The 17,315-nt window shown below is 35.5% G+C and overlaps 1 protein-coding gene across 1 annotated transcript in view; it reads left to right on the forward strand.

Moving 5' to 3' along the window:
- Positions 1–13,003, forward strand: part of SHOC1 (shortage in chiasmata 1) — a gene marked incomplete at both ends in the record, with an annotated part of 95,564 nt that extends 82,561 nt beyond the window's left edge. The window contains 5 exons of the mRNA XM_082843643.1: positions 1,913–2,006; positions 5,952–6,083; positions 8,323–8,472; positions 9,126–10,089; positions 12,903–13,003. Coding sequence (XP_082699769.1) covers positions 1,913–2,006; positions 5,952–6,083; positions 8,323–8,472; positions 9,126–10,089; positions 12,903–13,003 — 1,441 coding nt within the window. The remainder of the gene's footprint in view (positions 1–1,912; positions 2,007–5,951; positions 6,084–8,322; positions 8,473–9,125; positions 10,090–12,902) is intronic.
- Positions 13,004–17,315: the final 4,312 nt, after the last annotated feature.

Consider the following 17,315-nt stretch of genomic DNA (forward strand, 5'->3'; position numbering starts at 1 on the left):
ACGTATATACACTACCAAATGTAAAATTGATGGCTAGTGGGAAGCTGCTGCATAGCACGGGGAGATCAGCTCGATGCTTTGTGACCACCTAGAGGGATGGGATAGGGAGGGTGGGAGGGAGGCTCAAGAGGGAGGGGATATGGGGATATATGTATACTTAAAGCTGATTCACTTTGTTGTACAACAGAAACTAACACAACATTGTAAAGCAATTATACTCCAATAAAGATACTTTTAAAAATTATTCAGGTCTAAAATCTTCATTCTGAAGATTAATAAAGGCTGTAAAGCATTTTAAGCTTTATCAAGAACTTGGAAGTATTCTGGATAAATAATTGATGTGAAATTTTTTAAAGTTGTTTTTAGATTGGTATCCACCTAGAGGTGCAGTTGAAGTACAAGAGATAATAATAGGAGATTTACACTTATTTTTATCCAGATGTTCATGAAAAAAATTAATTATGTAACACTCTGAGATTGTTTTGTGTTCAGGATAGAATTATCATTTATTCACAATAATATATTATTATAAAATGTAATTCTTTTCAGACTTCTAGGTATCTTGGTTTCATATTTTTAGATCATTGGAACATTTTTAAAGTATCTTAATCAACTGACCAAATGAGGAGAATTGAAAATACAAAATAAAATTTTTTAATTACTTTAGTAGTTCATGCCATTAGTTCCTGTTTGAGGAAATGTGTCAGGAGTCCCCAAGACAACCCCAAGTTGATGATTTGTTAGGAGTATTCACAGCGCTGAAAATATTCTTGTACTCAAAGCAAATTCAGCAAAGGGAGAAAGGGCATGGATCAAAGTCCAGAGGAAACTAGGAGGAAGCTTCCAAGAGTCCTCTACTAGGAGAGTCACACAGAACATGCTTAACTTCCCCAGCAACGAGTTGTGATAACGTTTGTAAAATGTTGTCTACCAGGGAAACTCGCCAGACACTCAGTGCCCAGGGCTTTTATTAAGAGCTAGTCACGAATCAAAACTCTAGATTCCAAAAAGAAAGCAGGTGTTCAATAGAAACCATATCGTTTGAACAAACAGTTTAAGCACAGTGTGTCTCTCTTATCAGCCACTCTTTTGAAAAGAGCTTACCTGAGAAAGAAGCCAACAGAGGAAAGAAGAGCAAAGAGATTAAGAGAGCCATTGTCTCAATGACGTTGTTTGAGTCCCTGGGTCCAAAAATGTCTTCTCCTGGACCCCTTAGTAATATAAGCCAATAAATGTCTTTTTCGTTGCTTGGAGTACTTAAAGTGGATAAAGATAGTAGGAATATCCACCCACAGCTTGAGTCACATCTGATGTGCTTAATAACTATAGACAGGGAAATAGCAGTGTTTTTTAAAATTACTGAGATATAACTGAGTTATAAGATTGTGTAAGTTTGAGGAGTACACTCTGTTGATTTGATACATTTATATATTGTAATATAATTACCACCTTAGTGTTAGTTAACACCTCTATCATGTCATATAATGATCATTTAAAAGAGTGTTTTTTCTAACAGTTTAGGGAAAAGACCCAGGGAGGATTCTAGTTATCCTGGCTCTGGTCAAATGTTCATATCTGAACCTGATACCTTGGCCAGGTAGTTGGCTAGGCTTCAGTCACATAGCCATCCCTGGGGCTAGTAAGGGGATGAATTAAACTTTTCTACACACACACACACACACACACACACACACACTCAGCATCTCCTAGATTTAACGGTACTATTGAAGAATGGCGGTGGAACTGTTCTTACAAAAGAGTGCTGAGTGGACAAAAAAAATGAGTCTGCCACACAAGCATTGTTTTAGCCAGGTTATTCTAAAAACTTTATAAAACGTGAAAAATAAAATGAATTTTAATAAGTATAGTCAGACATCAAATGAGTAGAATATAATAATATAATTTTTTTTAGGTACTATCTTACAGAAAAGACACTTCATCACCTAGCTTTGATTTATGCAGCTTTGGTTTCATCTGGGCTAAAATCAGAAGAATTGGATGTAAAGGTATTCTTTTTCTATATGTTTGTTTGTATTTTTCATAAGCCAAAATTTATGAAATCTGAAACTCAACTGCCCAGTGAGAAGAAACATTAAATGGGTAAACTAAAAAACACTTAAAAGCCATATAAAGAACAGTTTCAAATTAACAAATATTCTTTCCACTTAAATTTCTGCTCTAAAAGCCTTTAATGAATTTAAATTCATATTTTATCTCTTCATTACTACTTAGATTTTTTGAAACAGGTCAGGATATGAATAAAAATAAATATCCCTTGATCAAAAATGTTCACTTATGAGAGACATACTGTTTTTATCTGCTGTAAAATGGAAATCTTATGACATATGAATAGAGCAATATCTTGCTGATCTCTAATGAGTCTCCTTTCTTGGCTTTTTTTCAATGTCCCACTCTGAAGTTTATGTATTTCCCCAAAATTCAGGGCTCAGTCCTCTACTATTATCACTTTATATTCTTTCCTTAATAAACTCAGACATTCCCACAAATTTAGCTTTCATTTTTAAGAAAATCCTTAAAATTTTTCTAACTTTTCTTAAGGTCTGCACCTATATTCTAGAATTCTTCTGGAAATCCCCACATGAATATCCCACAGGTACCTCAAATTCTGCATATCCAAAACACAACTTCTCATCCTCCCCCAAACTTGATGTTGACCTAAAACAAATAGACTACCAGTTATTTCTGCAGCAAAAATGGGTTTATATGGGATCAACAAAGAATTGCAACTCAGGGCCTGCAACCATGGCAAGCCATATGCAAGTCTGGGCACAATAAGGTGAGGTGAAATCTTTTAAAGAGGGGAAAAGGAAGTTGGGAGGGTTATATAGTAAACAAAGAGTCCATTGGAGGAGTTGAGAGTTTCATTGGCTGAGTTGTGACAGCCTCTTATTGGCTGAGCTCTTGCTAGGAAAGAAGAGGAAGTCTTTCTTCCTATTGAATTGTACTATCATGGTAGGGCATGAGAGCTCCTCCTGCTGGTCTCCCAACTCTATTTTAATTAAGGTTTCTGTTAGTTTTTTACACCTACTTTATGGCATCACTATTCTAATCTAATCAGTAGCTAAATCTTCCTTTTAACTCTGCAGTGTCTCTAGAGTATGCCTCTCTTTTCTACTCCCATTGCTATTTCCCTAAATTCAGGCCTTCACCTCTCACTTGGCATTCTAAGGTAACTTTCTAATTAATCTCTTTACTTCTACTCTTTTCCCACTCCCGTGCATCATGTATATTGACACCAATTACATTTCTGAAATACAGCTGTGAATATTTCACTCCCTAGACTGAAAGCATAAAAGAAAGGGAACATGCTTTTCATTTTTGTCTTCCTAGCACCAAGCACAGAGTCTACGTAGTAGCCTCTTGATAAATATTTGTTGTTGAATTGAATTTTTGTGCTCAAAAGACCTTCTGTAGCTTCCTACTTCATCAAAATAGAGTTAACCTCAGGTGGATTCAAACTCCTCTATGATTTGACCCCTAGTAATCCTTCCTTTAACATCATTCTACTCACCTTTTCCTGAATATGCCCCCACCTCTCAGCCATCTGATTCTGTCCTGTCTTCCCCCAGAAATACTATTCCCCATCCCCTTACTGCCAGTCTTCATAGTTCTGACTTTTTCTACCCAGCTCAAATACCACCTCCTTTAAAAAATTTGCACCAGTTATACTCTCTCAAGATGAATCTCTCCTCCCATCCTCCTAATAATGCTTTATACCTTTATTATAATATGAGGTGTTTGTTCATATATCCTCCACCCTGGATGGTGAGAACTAGGCCCTTTTCTTTGTAAAAGCTATAACATCTAGCACAGTGTTTTGTACACAGTAAAAATATTCAACAAACATCTACTAAACAGAATTCAGTGAAAGCAGAACCTGTTAAGAAAATCAACAAATGATCTATTTGAAATAGAATCCAGATAATTTTGATCCTGTGATGCATGTTAAACATAGAAGTAAAATTCTTAGAAAAGTTATCTAAATAAATATAAATTTGTCTCATTTATTCATTCAAGTGAGGTTTTACCACTTAATCAGCCTCTTTTCTCTTCAGCTAATAGAAAGCAGTCATATACAAAATATGCTTTAGAAAATCATTTTAAAAATCTATACATGGGGTATCTGATACCAGAAAGTTACCCTATTCAGGTACAGTGACATGATCCACAGAGGACATGTTCCAAGGAAGGCATTTGGAGATGAAATAGGAGGTACTGCTCAGGCACAATCCATTCCAAACGAAATGGAATGGATTGTTTGTTCCCACCTGGATCTAACTACTCCAAAAGCTTTTCAAGTTCACATGATAATCTTAAAAGTATGTCCACTTTTCCATGGAATTTGAGAAACAAGATGATTAATTTGCTCTAATTCTTGTATCAATGTATCACCAATACTCAAGTCTCCCATTCTCCTAACTTGATGACCTTATGACATTAAAGGGGGTTCCCTAGACTCGTATTATTTTAGAATACATTTAGTAATATGGCTTTTGGCCTCTTAGGCCAAAAAAATCCATCAGGTTGGATTATTTTTTTATTTCCAAGCATCTGGAGAGCCTAGCCATAAAGGGAATATTAAGAAATTTAAGTACATTTTCTTAAACTAAAAGAAAATACAGCTAGTAGTGTCATGCCATATTTTACTTTAATATAAAAAAATTCTATAAATTTCTTATGAATTCTCTTTGCAGAAAAATGCTTAGATACACACATATGCAAATTTTTGAAAACAATGTTAGCAGGGGTTCTTGAATCTCCCAAAGTCTAGCCATCAGCTCCAGAATCCTTACCCTTAAGTTAAGGTAATATTCATTACCATTATAAAATTATGCTCTTTAAAATAAAATTTATATTTAAATAAAAGTCTCAAATCTTCTCAAAACGTCCAAAACTTTTAATAAAATAAATTTGGAATCAAACAGTGTATTTCTGTGTACTCTATATATTTCATATAAAAAGAAAATCCTTCTTTAGCATGCATATACCCCCAGGTATATGCTAGCAGTTTCGTATTTGTTATTCTTGTGGAAGAAAAAAAATGTCATAATTATTTTGTGAGGTTTGTACAGTCTTTGTTTCTTAAATTTCCACTACAGGACAGAATATTCATATTTTTAAGATGTGATTGTTTAGGGCAGTGTTCTCTATCCACATTAAACTGCTAACCCATGAACTATCTTTCCTTCAACCAAAGCCAAAAGACGAAGAATAAGATAAAAATAGAAATGAAAGGGGAAGGAAAAGGCTGGCATTGCAGAAGAGGGAAGGGCATAGAGGAAAACACAAGAGACAGATAGGAAGTAGGACATATTAAGAAATTCTTTTTAGAGTTAAGTTTAACACACACATCACACATTTTTGTCAGGGGTATCTTACCATCAAATAAGCCAAGATTGGATGAACAATTCCAAGAATACTCTAAATCAGAACATATTCTTCTTTTTGAATACAGCATCAAATTAATCTGTAAATATCCTTATTTTTCAACTTTGTTTTTGAAAAATCTTGCACTATTGTTTAATTCTTATTTTTATTTGAGAACTGTTAAGTTTAACCTAGAAAAAGCAAAATATTAATTATTGCTAGTGACATCCAAATTGCTTTTTTTCTAATACAGATGAAATAAAACACCAAATACGTTTAAAAGACTTTATTAATAAATGCCAAATGGAAGTGAAGAATAACAATTTAGATCCAAAAATTAGAAACTACAAGGATATCATATTTAAAGAAGGAAAGTAAATTGTTTATCCTCACAAATAAAACATCCTGGATTTCACATAGATAAATTAGTAAATTATATCTAAAATAGTGTACAAAGATTAGAATCTTCTGGGGGGTTTTTTCTCCTAATTGCAAACAATTTTTGAGTGATATATTTTGTTTCCTAGTATTTCCTATAATCTAACATAAAAAATATATTTTAGCTTCTAATTGCCCCAGGAGTGGAAGAGACTGCACTGCTAATTCGACAAATTGCTGACCACAATTTAATGACCTCGAAGAGGGATCCTCACGAATGGTTGGATAAATCCTGGCTTGAAATCTCACCATCTAAGGTTTATTTCCTAATATATAAATTAGATATTTGCAAAGCAAATATAAATACATGTACTTGAATTCTTTTTCTGGTAGCATTTTCTTGTTCTATCATGCTTGCATGAATATATGTAACAATAGCCATAATGCACAGCATTTATTTAGACAGTTTTCCAGAATTATGAGTATTTTTCAATCTCAAAGAACTGTTTTTTTATAAATTTATTTACTTTTGGCTGTGTTGGGTCTTCGTTGCTGCATGTGGGCTTTCTCTAGTTGTGGCAAGCGGGGGCCACTCTTCGTTGTGGCACACAGGCTTCTCATTGCAGTGGCTTCTCTTTGTTGCAGAGCATGGACTCTAGGCAGGCGGGCTTCAGTAGTTGTGGCTCGCAGGCTTAGTTGCTCCGTGGCATGTGGGATCTTCCCGGACCAGGGCTCGAACCCCTGTCCCCTGCATTGGCAGGCGGATTCTTCCAAGAACCTTTATTTGGTCACACTGAAATCTGATTTCAATATAATTTTCAAATGTCACAAAATAGTCTTTTCCCCCCCCAACCATTTAAAAATGTAAAAACCGTCCTTAGCTCTTGGCCTGTTAAAAGGTAAACAGGTACATTAAAATCCTGAAGTTGATTCGAGGGCAGGCAGATTCTTAACCACTGCACTACCAGGGAAGTCCCTCATAGAACTATTTTAATGGGATCTTTTATAATGAACTTTCAAATCTAACTTATTATAAGGTGATCTAATGGCTTCAATGTCTAATATTTTTAAAAATATAATAATTTTTCTAATTCCTACATTTCAGCATTCAAGAATAGTAGGTATGAGAATAGCAAAATTCTATCATTCTGTGATTTGTCAGTAACTCAATTATATAATTGAAAGTAGAGTTATGAAATACTTATAAGATTAAATAGTTAATTTTTAGAAATTCCTTTTGTTTAAGCATAAATATTTCCAGGCTTTCATACCAACCTAGTGTTTCTGTTACCTTTATTTTCAATATATTCAAATCCTGAAGCCATGAGAAAAGAATGATGAAGATCGTTATGTACTAACTTGGAATGACCTTCAAAATATATTAAGTGAAACATGAAAGTTGCAGTGCAGAGCATGCAGTACACTACCATTTGTGTAAAACAAGGGGAAATTAATATTTATATGTATTTGTTTTTAAATGTATAAAATATCTCTGGAAGGATACCAAGAAATTAATTATCTCTAGAGAGAACTGAGGTAATGGAGTAGGAATGGGACTTTTCACTGTATACCTTTTAGTGCCTTTTGAATTTTACCTACGGAAAAAATAAAATTATAAAACAAATAAATAAAATAGTCATATATATTAAATCACAGGACTTTTACATGTCTAACAGAACATAACACTATCAACAATATGGGTATAATTAATTATGACATATATGTATGTGCAATTTCCTTCCTACAAAGGCACGTCCAATCTACTCACGTGTCTGTCGTTTGATAAACTAAAAGAGGGTGCAAAAAGCCAGTGTAACCCAGGAAAAAAAAAAGAAAGAAATTTGGCAATAAAGATGGCTGCTACATTTCTAGACATTTATGAGATCTCTCTGAAAATGTGTATTTTTAGACTGTCAGGGTCAGTTCTGGTTGATAGTAATTCTTCCTGTACTTTTCACAATAAGCCTTTCCTGAAATTATAACATCTGTTAGATATCATAAACATGGTTCATTTAACCAAACCATGATAGTATATGGTCTACAAAGGGAGAGCTAAAGAAATCTTGAGCTATATAACTAAGTACCCTAAAACAGCAGTCCCCAACCTTTTAGGCACCAGGGGCCGGTTTCGTGGAAGACGGTTTTTCCACGGACTGGGGTGGGGCGGGATGGTTCAGGCGGTAATGCGAGCGATGGGGAGCGGCAGATGAAGCTTTGCTCCGCCCTCTGCCACCTCCTGCTGTGCGGGCGGGGGGCTGGGGAACCCTGCCCTGAAAGGTAGAAGAGCTGTCATTAGATAAAACGATTGTCATTTGAAGGAAATGGACTGTAATGAGTCTCTTTGGATGAGTGATTAGACTGAATGAACTTTAAGATCCTTCCCAATTCTGGGTGTATGAATCTTTACTGACAAAAAAGTTTCCTTCCTCCTGGCCATACATTTTCCCCCAAGCATCTCAAATTGAGTGGTAGGTGCAACAACAAAAATTTTAATCTGCTGGAGTGAGTAGAGTAAGAAAAAAACACTGGCTGATTATTCCTTACACTTTTTTCTAGGAAGAAATGTACTTACTTGATTTTCCAAGTGTTAATCCATTGGTGGCTCAGCTCATGTTAAATAAAGGACCTTCACTGAACTGGATACTATTAGCAACTCTTTGTCAACTTCAGGAACTCCTACCTGAAGTTCCAGAAAAAGTGTTAAAGGTTAGCTATTTGAGATCCATATTCTTCTATGAATTTATTTCCTTTGCATTTGAGTATCTATTTTTACCATAAGGGTTTTCAAAATGAAGTTATCCAAGTTTGTTTTGGACTTCACAGAGCAAAGAAATGATTTACTTAAACTAAATTTCATACAGAATTCTCATTGGTCGTCAGTCACATTATATATTTTAAAGCTATCTTATATAGATAATTCTGTACAGATCATTTATCACACTTCAAATCATTTTGAAGTGTTATACTGCCCACAGATATTCAATTACACACTCTATTCATATGTGTTTACATTATCTCTTCCAAATAATCCTGAAGCCCTTCTTTATAGTAGTAGCTAAAGAGAACTTTAGCCTTATCAGTAAGTTTCTTTAATTTTTATGAAGGAAATGGTATTCATGTAAATTGTGTAACTAAAAATTTTATTTTAAGTGATTAGAAAATAGATGCAAATTACAATGTATTTCTTTTAATGGAGCCTAATTATGTTCTCACTACATGGATCAATATAATACCTTTGGACGGACTACTTATTTATATTTTTCTTATTTCCATTTAGATAAGTGTCATCACTTATATTTACTTGACTGATGTTTATGTTGTATTTTTATTATATTAATTAATTTTTAAAATTTTTTTAGCATTTTTGTGACATCACTTCCTTATTCAAGATTAGTCCTTCTGTAACAAAATCACCTCAAATTTCATCACCTCAGGAAAATAGGAATCAAACTAGTGCCTTTACTTCTCAGACTTCAGCTTCTGGCTCTTCAGATTCTGTCATTCAAGAACATAATGAATATTACCAATATTCAGACTTAGGAGAGACAGTGCACGAAGACACAAACGCCACTTCAAATTATAACTCTTCCCTTATGAAACTAAAAGAAATGCCATGCATTTTACCACCTGTGACTTCTTACAATCAGACCAGCTACTGGAAAGTGTCCAGTTGTAACCCTAACATAATGCAGAATAATTCTTTCCTGACTAATATAGAAGCAAGGAATGTGTCTGGTAGTTCCTTTCTGAACCAGAATGATTCAGAGTCAGATGTCTTTTCTTTGGGTCTAACAGCAATGAATTGTGAAACCATGATATCACCAATTGACACTCAGAAGAGAGTTACCCCTAACTTTATAAATTATCAGAAAAAGGAAACACATGAAGCAAAAGGACCTACAAACAAAGAATTGTCTGCCCCTGTCTTTTCACTAGAGAGTTCTCAATCTCCTCTTCATTGGAACTTTAAAAGAAATGTATGGCAACAACAGAATCACTCATTCAACTTACAGTATGGTGCAGAGCAGAATACATGTGATAAATGGTCCTCTCAGAAAGATAATTTATTCACTAATCAGCAAAAATGTCTATCGGATGAGTTAGAAGGCCTCATATGTGAAAGTTCAAATGCTGAGACTAAAAAGACTTTCTGGAAAGAATTACCATCCGTCCCCAGTTTGGATTTATTTTGTGCTTCTGATTCTAATGTAAGTCAAAAAGAATTCAACAGTCTTTATTTCTACCAAAGAGCTGGAAAATGTTTAGGACAGAAAAGGCACTCTGTATCTTCATCTAACTCAGGAGACAAGAAATCATTAACAGGTAATACTGTCTATAGTTGATAAAACTACTCTCTAGTGTAATTTTTAAAGATAGACTCATCTCCAAGTTAAAAAAATTTTTGTTTTAATTACTACACTTAAGAATCTTCAATAACTTTGGCATCAAAAAAAATCAAAATTCTAATTATAGACTTTTAAGAAAATAAAGGCAAAGAAAATATGTCAAATTCTCATAGCTTTAGATGAGCTAAGCATTTAACTTAAGAAGTTACAAGTAAAAACATGGAACAAATCTAAGTCAAGCAGAAGACTAAAATTAACAAAGATTAAATAAAGAAATTAGTGAATTAGGAAAGTAGCCTCTTTGTCAAGCAGGGATATTTAATGAGCTAACATTTATTAAGAACTTATTATATTTCCTTTATGTGGATTTAATTTTGACAATCCTATTAAATAGATACTACTATAGGCTATCTATTTTACAATTGATGTTTCTGAACATTTAGTCATATCAATTTTTTAAAACAATTTTATTTTCTCACTTCTGGTAATTATACCTTTTATTTCTGTGTTATTTCTTATTGCCTTGGCCTAAGCATTTAGAACAAAATATTAAGTTCTGATGGTCATACAAAGGTGGCCTTACTATGATGGGGAAAAAACAAAAAGAAAGGAGAAGCTGGAAGCTTCAAAACTCCTCTTTTGGGCTTCCCTGGTGGCGCAGTGGTTGAGAGTCTGCCTGCCGATGCAGGGGACACGGGTTCGTGCCTTGGCCCGGGAAGATCCCACATGCCGCGGAGCGGCTGGGCTCGTGAGCCATGGCCACTGAGCCTGCGCGTCCGCAGGCTGTGCTCCGCAGCGGGAGAGGCCACAACAGTGAGAGGCCTGCGTAATGCAAAAAAAAAAAAAAAAAACTCCTCTTTTGCCCAGGCCATTTTGTGAGGCCAAAAGGGGCCCAGAAAATCTTATATTCTTTGTTTTATTAAAAGAGGAACACTCAAACTATATAAGTCCCAGACTCACAAAACATGGATTTGGTCCCATTTAATAGTCATAATTTGTTTTGTTCCTGATTTTAAGGGAAAATATTCTATCCCTAGTTTTGTAAGAACTTTTGTGAGGAATAGATGCTGAATTTTATTCAAACTCTTTTTGGTCCCTATTGGGGAAAATCAAACATGTTCTCTCTGTTGACATTAATGTAAATGTTTACAGGTTTACTAATAATCATTTTTATCATTTCTGTGATAAACCTAATTGGCTTTTTTAAAAAATATCTTTATTGGAGTATAATTGCTTTATAATGTGTTAAAGTTTCTGCTGTACAACAAAGTGAACCAGCTGTATATATACATATATCACCATATCCCCCTAATTGGCTTTTAAGGAATGATTTTTTAACATATGCTATTAAATATGGTTGCTAATATTTATTTGATTTTCATATCTACATTCATAATGAAATTAATTTATTGTGCTCTATTTGTACTCCGTAACAGTCTGACATGAAGGTAATTCTGGCTTCATAAATGAACTGGATGAAAATTTCATCTTTTTTCCACCCTGGAACAAATTAAGCATGTGAATTACTGTATATTTTTTTAACATAGGGCAGCCCAGTGTATGAGATAACCCAATTTTTCAATAAGAAGATCTCAGAAATTATTTTTTAATAAATTTTATTATTTAAGGTTTTAGGGATATAGATGGAATAGTCAATGTCTACCTATATTTTAATTCATTAATTTAGTTATAAATATATTTTAAAATCATATATCATATAAATAATGTTGGTTTAAAAATATTGCTTTTTTCCACTTTGCAATTATTTTTATAACAATTCAAACAGTTAACAAGAATCTTTTTTTTTTTTTTTTTGCGGTACACGGGCCTCTCCCGTTGCGGAGCACAGGCTCCAGACGCGCAGGCTCAGCGGCCATGGCTCACGGGCCCAGCCACTCCGCGGCATGTGAGATCTTCCTGCACCAGGGCATGAGCCCGCATCCCTTGCATTAGCAGGCGGACTCTCAACCACTGCGCCACCAGGGGAGCCCTGCATTCCCTTTCGAATTTGCTTATAAAGGCATCCAACTCTTGCCATTGAGATTATATGGCCAGGAATAATTACTACTGTTTTAAATATTTTAGCCTCCCTTTTTTTTTTTTTTTTTTTTGGCGGTACACGGGCCTCTCACTGTTGTGGCCTCTCCCGTTGCGGAGCACAGGCTCCGGAAGCGCAGCCTCAGCGGCCATGACTCACGGGCCCAGCCGCTCCGCAGCATGTGGGATCTTCCCGGACCGGGGCACGAACCCGTGTCCCGTGCATCGGCAGGCGGACTCTCAACCACTGCGCCACCAGGGAAGCCCTAGCCTCCCTTTTTATTGATTTAATGAATCAATATCCATAAGTATCCAAATCTAGAATATTTCAGGCTAATGTGTCATATAAAATACAATCATAAAAGATGAGTCTATACATGATCACTACCTATCATATATCAGAGCTCAGGATAAATTTCACAACATTACAGATATGCATTAAGAAACAGGCTTAATGAAGGAAAACTTAAAAGCAAGAGTCTTAAATCCAGGGAGATTTAATTGTTTGTACAAGGCATGAGCATACAAATACAAATACATGTATCTAACACTAATCAGTATTGGGCCTTTAAGAACAAGCACATATATGCTAAAAAATGTAATTTTTAATAATTATTTTATCTCAGTTTGGAAATTTTAACACTTTGTAAATAGATGATGAAGAGACAGGATCCACTTGAACAGCTGGAAAAAAAATACTTATATGTATTATTATCAGCAATAAAATGGTTTTCCTTTTTCTCCTTTTAACAGATTTCACGTGCTCACAACTACCACCATTCAAAAAACGACGTCTAGTGTATGAAAAAGTCCCTGGTAGACGTGATGGACAAACTCGTCTGAGGTTTTTTTGAAAGAAACGATAGTGCTTCATGCCACATTTCATTCTTTTTTATGATAAACTAGTAATAAAATGATTTAGGTTTGCTCATAAATCAACGAAAATGCACTTGTTCTTCGATGTTCTCGGTGTTTCTACATTAAATTTTCATAATATATATCTTGCCTTATAGTTTATATCTTTGTAAGTATTCTAATTAACATAATATTGTTATAAGATCCAAATAGCTCCCAGATTCACTGAAACATGAAAAGCCTTTTTTTTTTAAGAGATATAGAAAACCTTGCCGATGTATATCAAAGGGTTGTTTGTTGTCTCCTGAAGGGCCTGCTGCCTCCACCTTTCCTCCAGCAAAAAGCCTTTGAAATGAGCCTCCATCTCAGTCTGACCCTCTTGAGTCCAGAAGTGAAGATCACCACAGTCAACCCTCCACCACCAAGAAAGTTAAAACCTAGGGCAAAATTGAAGTTAAAGAACTTCCAATTTAAACGCTGTCTTCGTAAACAAAATTTTCAAACAAACCACTGAGAGAAAATATTTGCAACCCACATGACAGAAAAAGGGCGCACATTCCTAATATACAAAGAATTCCTACAAATTGATAGGAAAAAAGACAACCTAATAGAAAAATGGGCAAAATATATGAATAGCTATTTCACAGAAGAAACAAAAATAGCCAATAAACATTTGAAACAATATGCATCTTCATTATTTATTAGGCAAATGCAAATTAAAACAATAAATTACTGCTTTTTCACGTATCAGATCAGCAAAATTTTTGAGAATTCCAGTGTCAGCATATGGAAGAAAGAACGCTTTCCTGTATTGTTGGTACAACATTTGGGGAGGAGAGTTGGTATATTTTTACATGGATGATTGTAGGTTTCTAATTACTATAGTATTTGTATTCCATTGAATACATTTAAAAGAAAGATGTAATAATTTTATTTTAAAATGTCAATATTTCTAATAAAATTTTATTCTTTGCAACTATTCAAAGTTCTGATGAAACTTTTACATGTCAACTCTAAAATGGAGGTACATGGATTTGGGACATCCTTTTTGCAAAAATGTTTGAAGACCACAAGCATTCTCTCTCTCTCCTGGCTTCTGAAATTATCACCCTGTTACTACCAAAATTGACCTCTACCTTTTTAGACCCAAAGGACATTCAGACATCACCTCACTTAATTTCTCTTCAGTGTTTGATACTGTTAATCACGTCCTCCTTTTTGAAACTGGCTTAACTTGACTTTAAACCAACTCTCTTACTCTTTTATTACACTTTTATTTATAGGATGTTTGGTTTTGCTTGGGTGTTTGGAGGGTGGAGACTTCAAAGAGAAACTATTTCTGGAAATTTTATTGGAATTTCTGTTGTGCTTTCTTAAAGTTTTGGCAGGATTTCTCTTAAACTAAGGTAAGGCTGTCTTACCAGTTTGCGGATCTCCTTGATCCCATCTTTTTAGAAAAAAAAAACTTTTTTAAAAAATTTATTTACTTACTTATTTTATTTATTTTTGGCTGCATGGGGTCTTCATTGCTGCACCTGGGCTTTCTCTAGTTGCAGTGAGCAGGGGCTATTCTTTGTTGTGGTGTGCAGGCTTCTCATTGCGGTGTCTTCTTTTGTTGTGGAGCATGGGCTCTAGGCACGCAGGCTTCAGTAGTTGTGGCACTCAGGCCCAGTGGTTGTGGCACACAGGCTTAGTTGCTCCGCAGCATGTGGGATCTTCCTGGACCAGGGGTGGAACCCGTGTCCCCTGCATTGGCAGGCAGATTCTTAACCACTGCACGACCAGGGAAGTCCCTTGATCCCATCTTTAATCAGCTTGCAGAGGAGAGGAGTTTCTTTATAGGCCCTAGACTGGGGCAAGCTTAGGCCAAGCTATCAACACCCACACCCCTGCTTCCTCACCAAATAGAGTGAAAGCGTCTGAGTCCTCCTGCCTGTATTTCTCAACGATGCTCGGTGTTTAAGGACACATTGATTCTGCCTGGGTCTGGAGCAGCCTCTAGTGCTGTTGCCCATCAGAGGTATTACTGGGAGGCAAGTCTTGTGTTGGTAGCCTGGGAACAGAGGATAAAGTAAATGAGTTCTGCTTCAGCAGAGCACTCCCAGGGAGCGACTGTCACATGACCGATTGGGTTGGTCCATAGGAGAAGCCTGAAGGGTTTGGATAGGTCCTTGTTAGGGGGTCAGAATTGTCAGTCCAGCCTCCAAGATCCTCTCCCAAACACCATATCACATGGAATTATTTAGAATAGGCCCAGCTTCCCAGGTTGGCTCTTGCCATGGAAACTTCGATTATCTGAGAGCGTTTCCCCATGAGGTTTTTCATGTTCTAAGGGGAGTTACTTGCCCTTAGATCTACGACTGGTAGCTGTGATGCTCACCTTTGAGGGCTTTTGAGTGGCCTTACCCCCAAGTTCCTAGGCCCAGCCCAAACACTGTAGGACTCATCAGAACATCAGCTGTCCCTTCCAGTTGTGGGTGGACATAAGATACTCCTTCCCTCGTCAGTGAGACTCAGCGTACAACTGGGGATCAACACCAGGGTGTCGCACGCCTTGCCTCTCACAGTAAGAGCCCAGTTATTCTCCCCAAATAACAAGCCTGCCCTAAAGCAAAGTATCCAACAATTTTAATAAATGGAGTAGCCTAGGTTGGAGGGGATGGGGAGTGCAAACCGTAGCAATCCAAAATGAAAGCTGAAAAAAATACGTTTTCTGTCTTTTGCTTTTTTATTTGGTTTATCAGTTTTACCGTACAAGAATTTTAAATTCCATACTTAATTATGTATTTAAATTGCTTATTTATTTAAATTTAATTTGATCATCAAGTATACATATCTTCTCTTTTTTGATTTCTGGGTTTCCTGCCTTGCTTACGAAGCCCATTTTACCCTGAAGTTACACAACTATTCTCCTAACTCTTCTTCTAATGCTTTTTTATCACCTTTCTTTAACCTATGGAATTTTTTTTGCATAGTATAATACAGGGCCAATTTTATTTCCTTCCAAATGCATAGCCAATAATGCCAGCACTATTTGTTAAATTAACTATACTTTCCACTGAATAGAAAAAAAAGTCAGGTCTATTTCCGAACTATTATGATCCATCCAATCATCTATTTGTCTAGTCCTATACTACAATAGTATTATTTTGAATTTTTTGTTTTGAATATTTTGTTTTTTTAAGTCATATTGTTCTGATTCAGCAGCTTCAAAGTAAGTTAGTATCTGGTAAGGCAAGTTTCACCCTCCCACGTTTCATACACACACATGCACGATTTTGTTTTGTTTTAATTTATTTATTTTTTATTTTTGGCTGTATTGGGTCTTCATTGCTGCATGCAGACTTTCTCTAGCTGCAGCAAACGGGGGCTACTCTTCACTGTGGTGCATGTACTTCTCATTGCGGTGGCTTCTCTTGTTGCAGAGCACAGGCTCTAGGCCCGCTGGCTTCAGTAGTTGTGGTGCATGGGCTCAGTAGTTGTGGCTCACGGGCTCCAGAGCGCAGGCTCAGTAGTTGTGGCGCATGGGCCTAGTTGTTCTGTGGCATGTGGGATCTTCCTAGACCAGGGCTCAAACCTGTGTCCCCTGCATTGACAGGCAGATTCTTAACCACTGCACCACCAGGGAAGTCCACATGCACAGTTTTAAAAGCTATTCTTGGACACTTGATTTTCCATATAAACTTCTAGATATTTTAACCAGTTTCCCTTAAAAAATAAAATAGGAATTCCACTAAATTTATAGAAATTTTAGTAAGATTGCATTTTAATGAAATTGTCCTAATATCCTGAAATTTATTTGGACCCTGTTCTATAAACATCAGTAAAATCTTTTATGATTCTTGCACTTTTGTTAAATGTATTTTCAAGTATTTTTTATAGTTTTGTCATTAAAGTAGAAATGGGATAGTTTCCATTTCTATTTTTTAAAATTATAGTTGATTTACAAAGTTGTGCCCATTTCCATTTTTAACTAGCTATTGTCAGTGTAGAAAATGCTTTTTATTTTTCTATATATACTTTGTATCCAGCCAGCCTCCCAAATTGTAATATTACAAATTCAAGTATTTCTTTTACTAAACTGAGTTTTCAAAGTGTAAAATTATATAATCCATAAATACAGATATTATTTCTTCTTAAATGTTTATGCCAGCAAGTCATTTGATGAAATCCAATAGCTGTTCTGAATAAAAACTAAGTGAATTAGTGAAATAAGAGAAGGAAATTAAAGATGATAAAGACAGTTTACTAAAATCAACAGCAAATTTCATTACATGGTGAAATGTGGAAGCATTCAGCATATTAGGAACA

The sequence above is a fragment of the Leucopleurus acutus genome (assembly GCF_964270905.1).
Source record: "Leucopleurus acutus genome assembly, chromosome: 7".
NCBI lineage: Eukaryota > Metazoa > Chordata > Mammalia > Artiodactyla > Delphinidae > Leucopleurus > Leucopleurus acutus.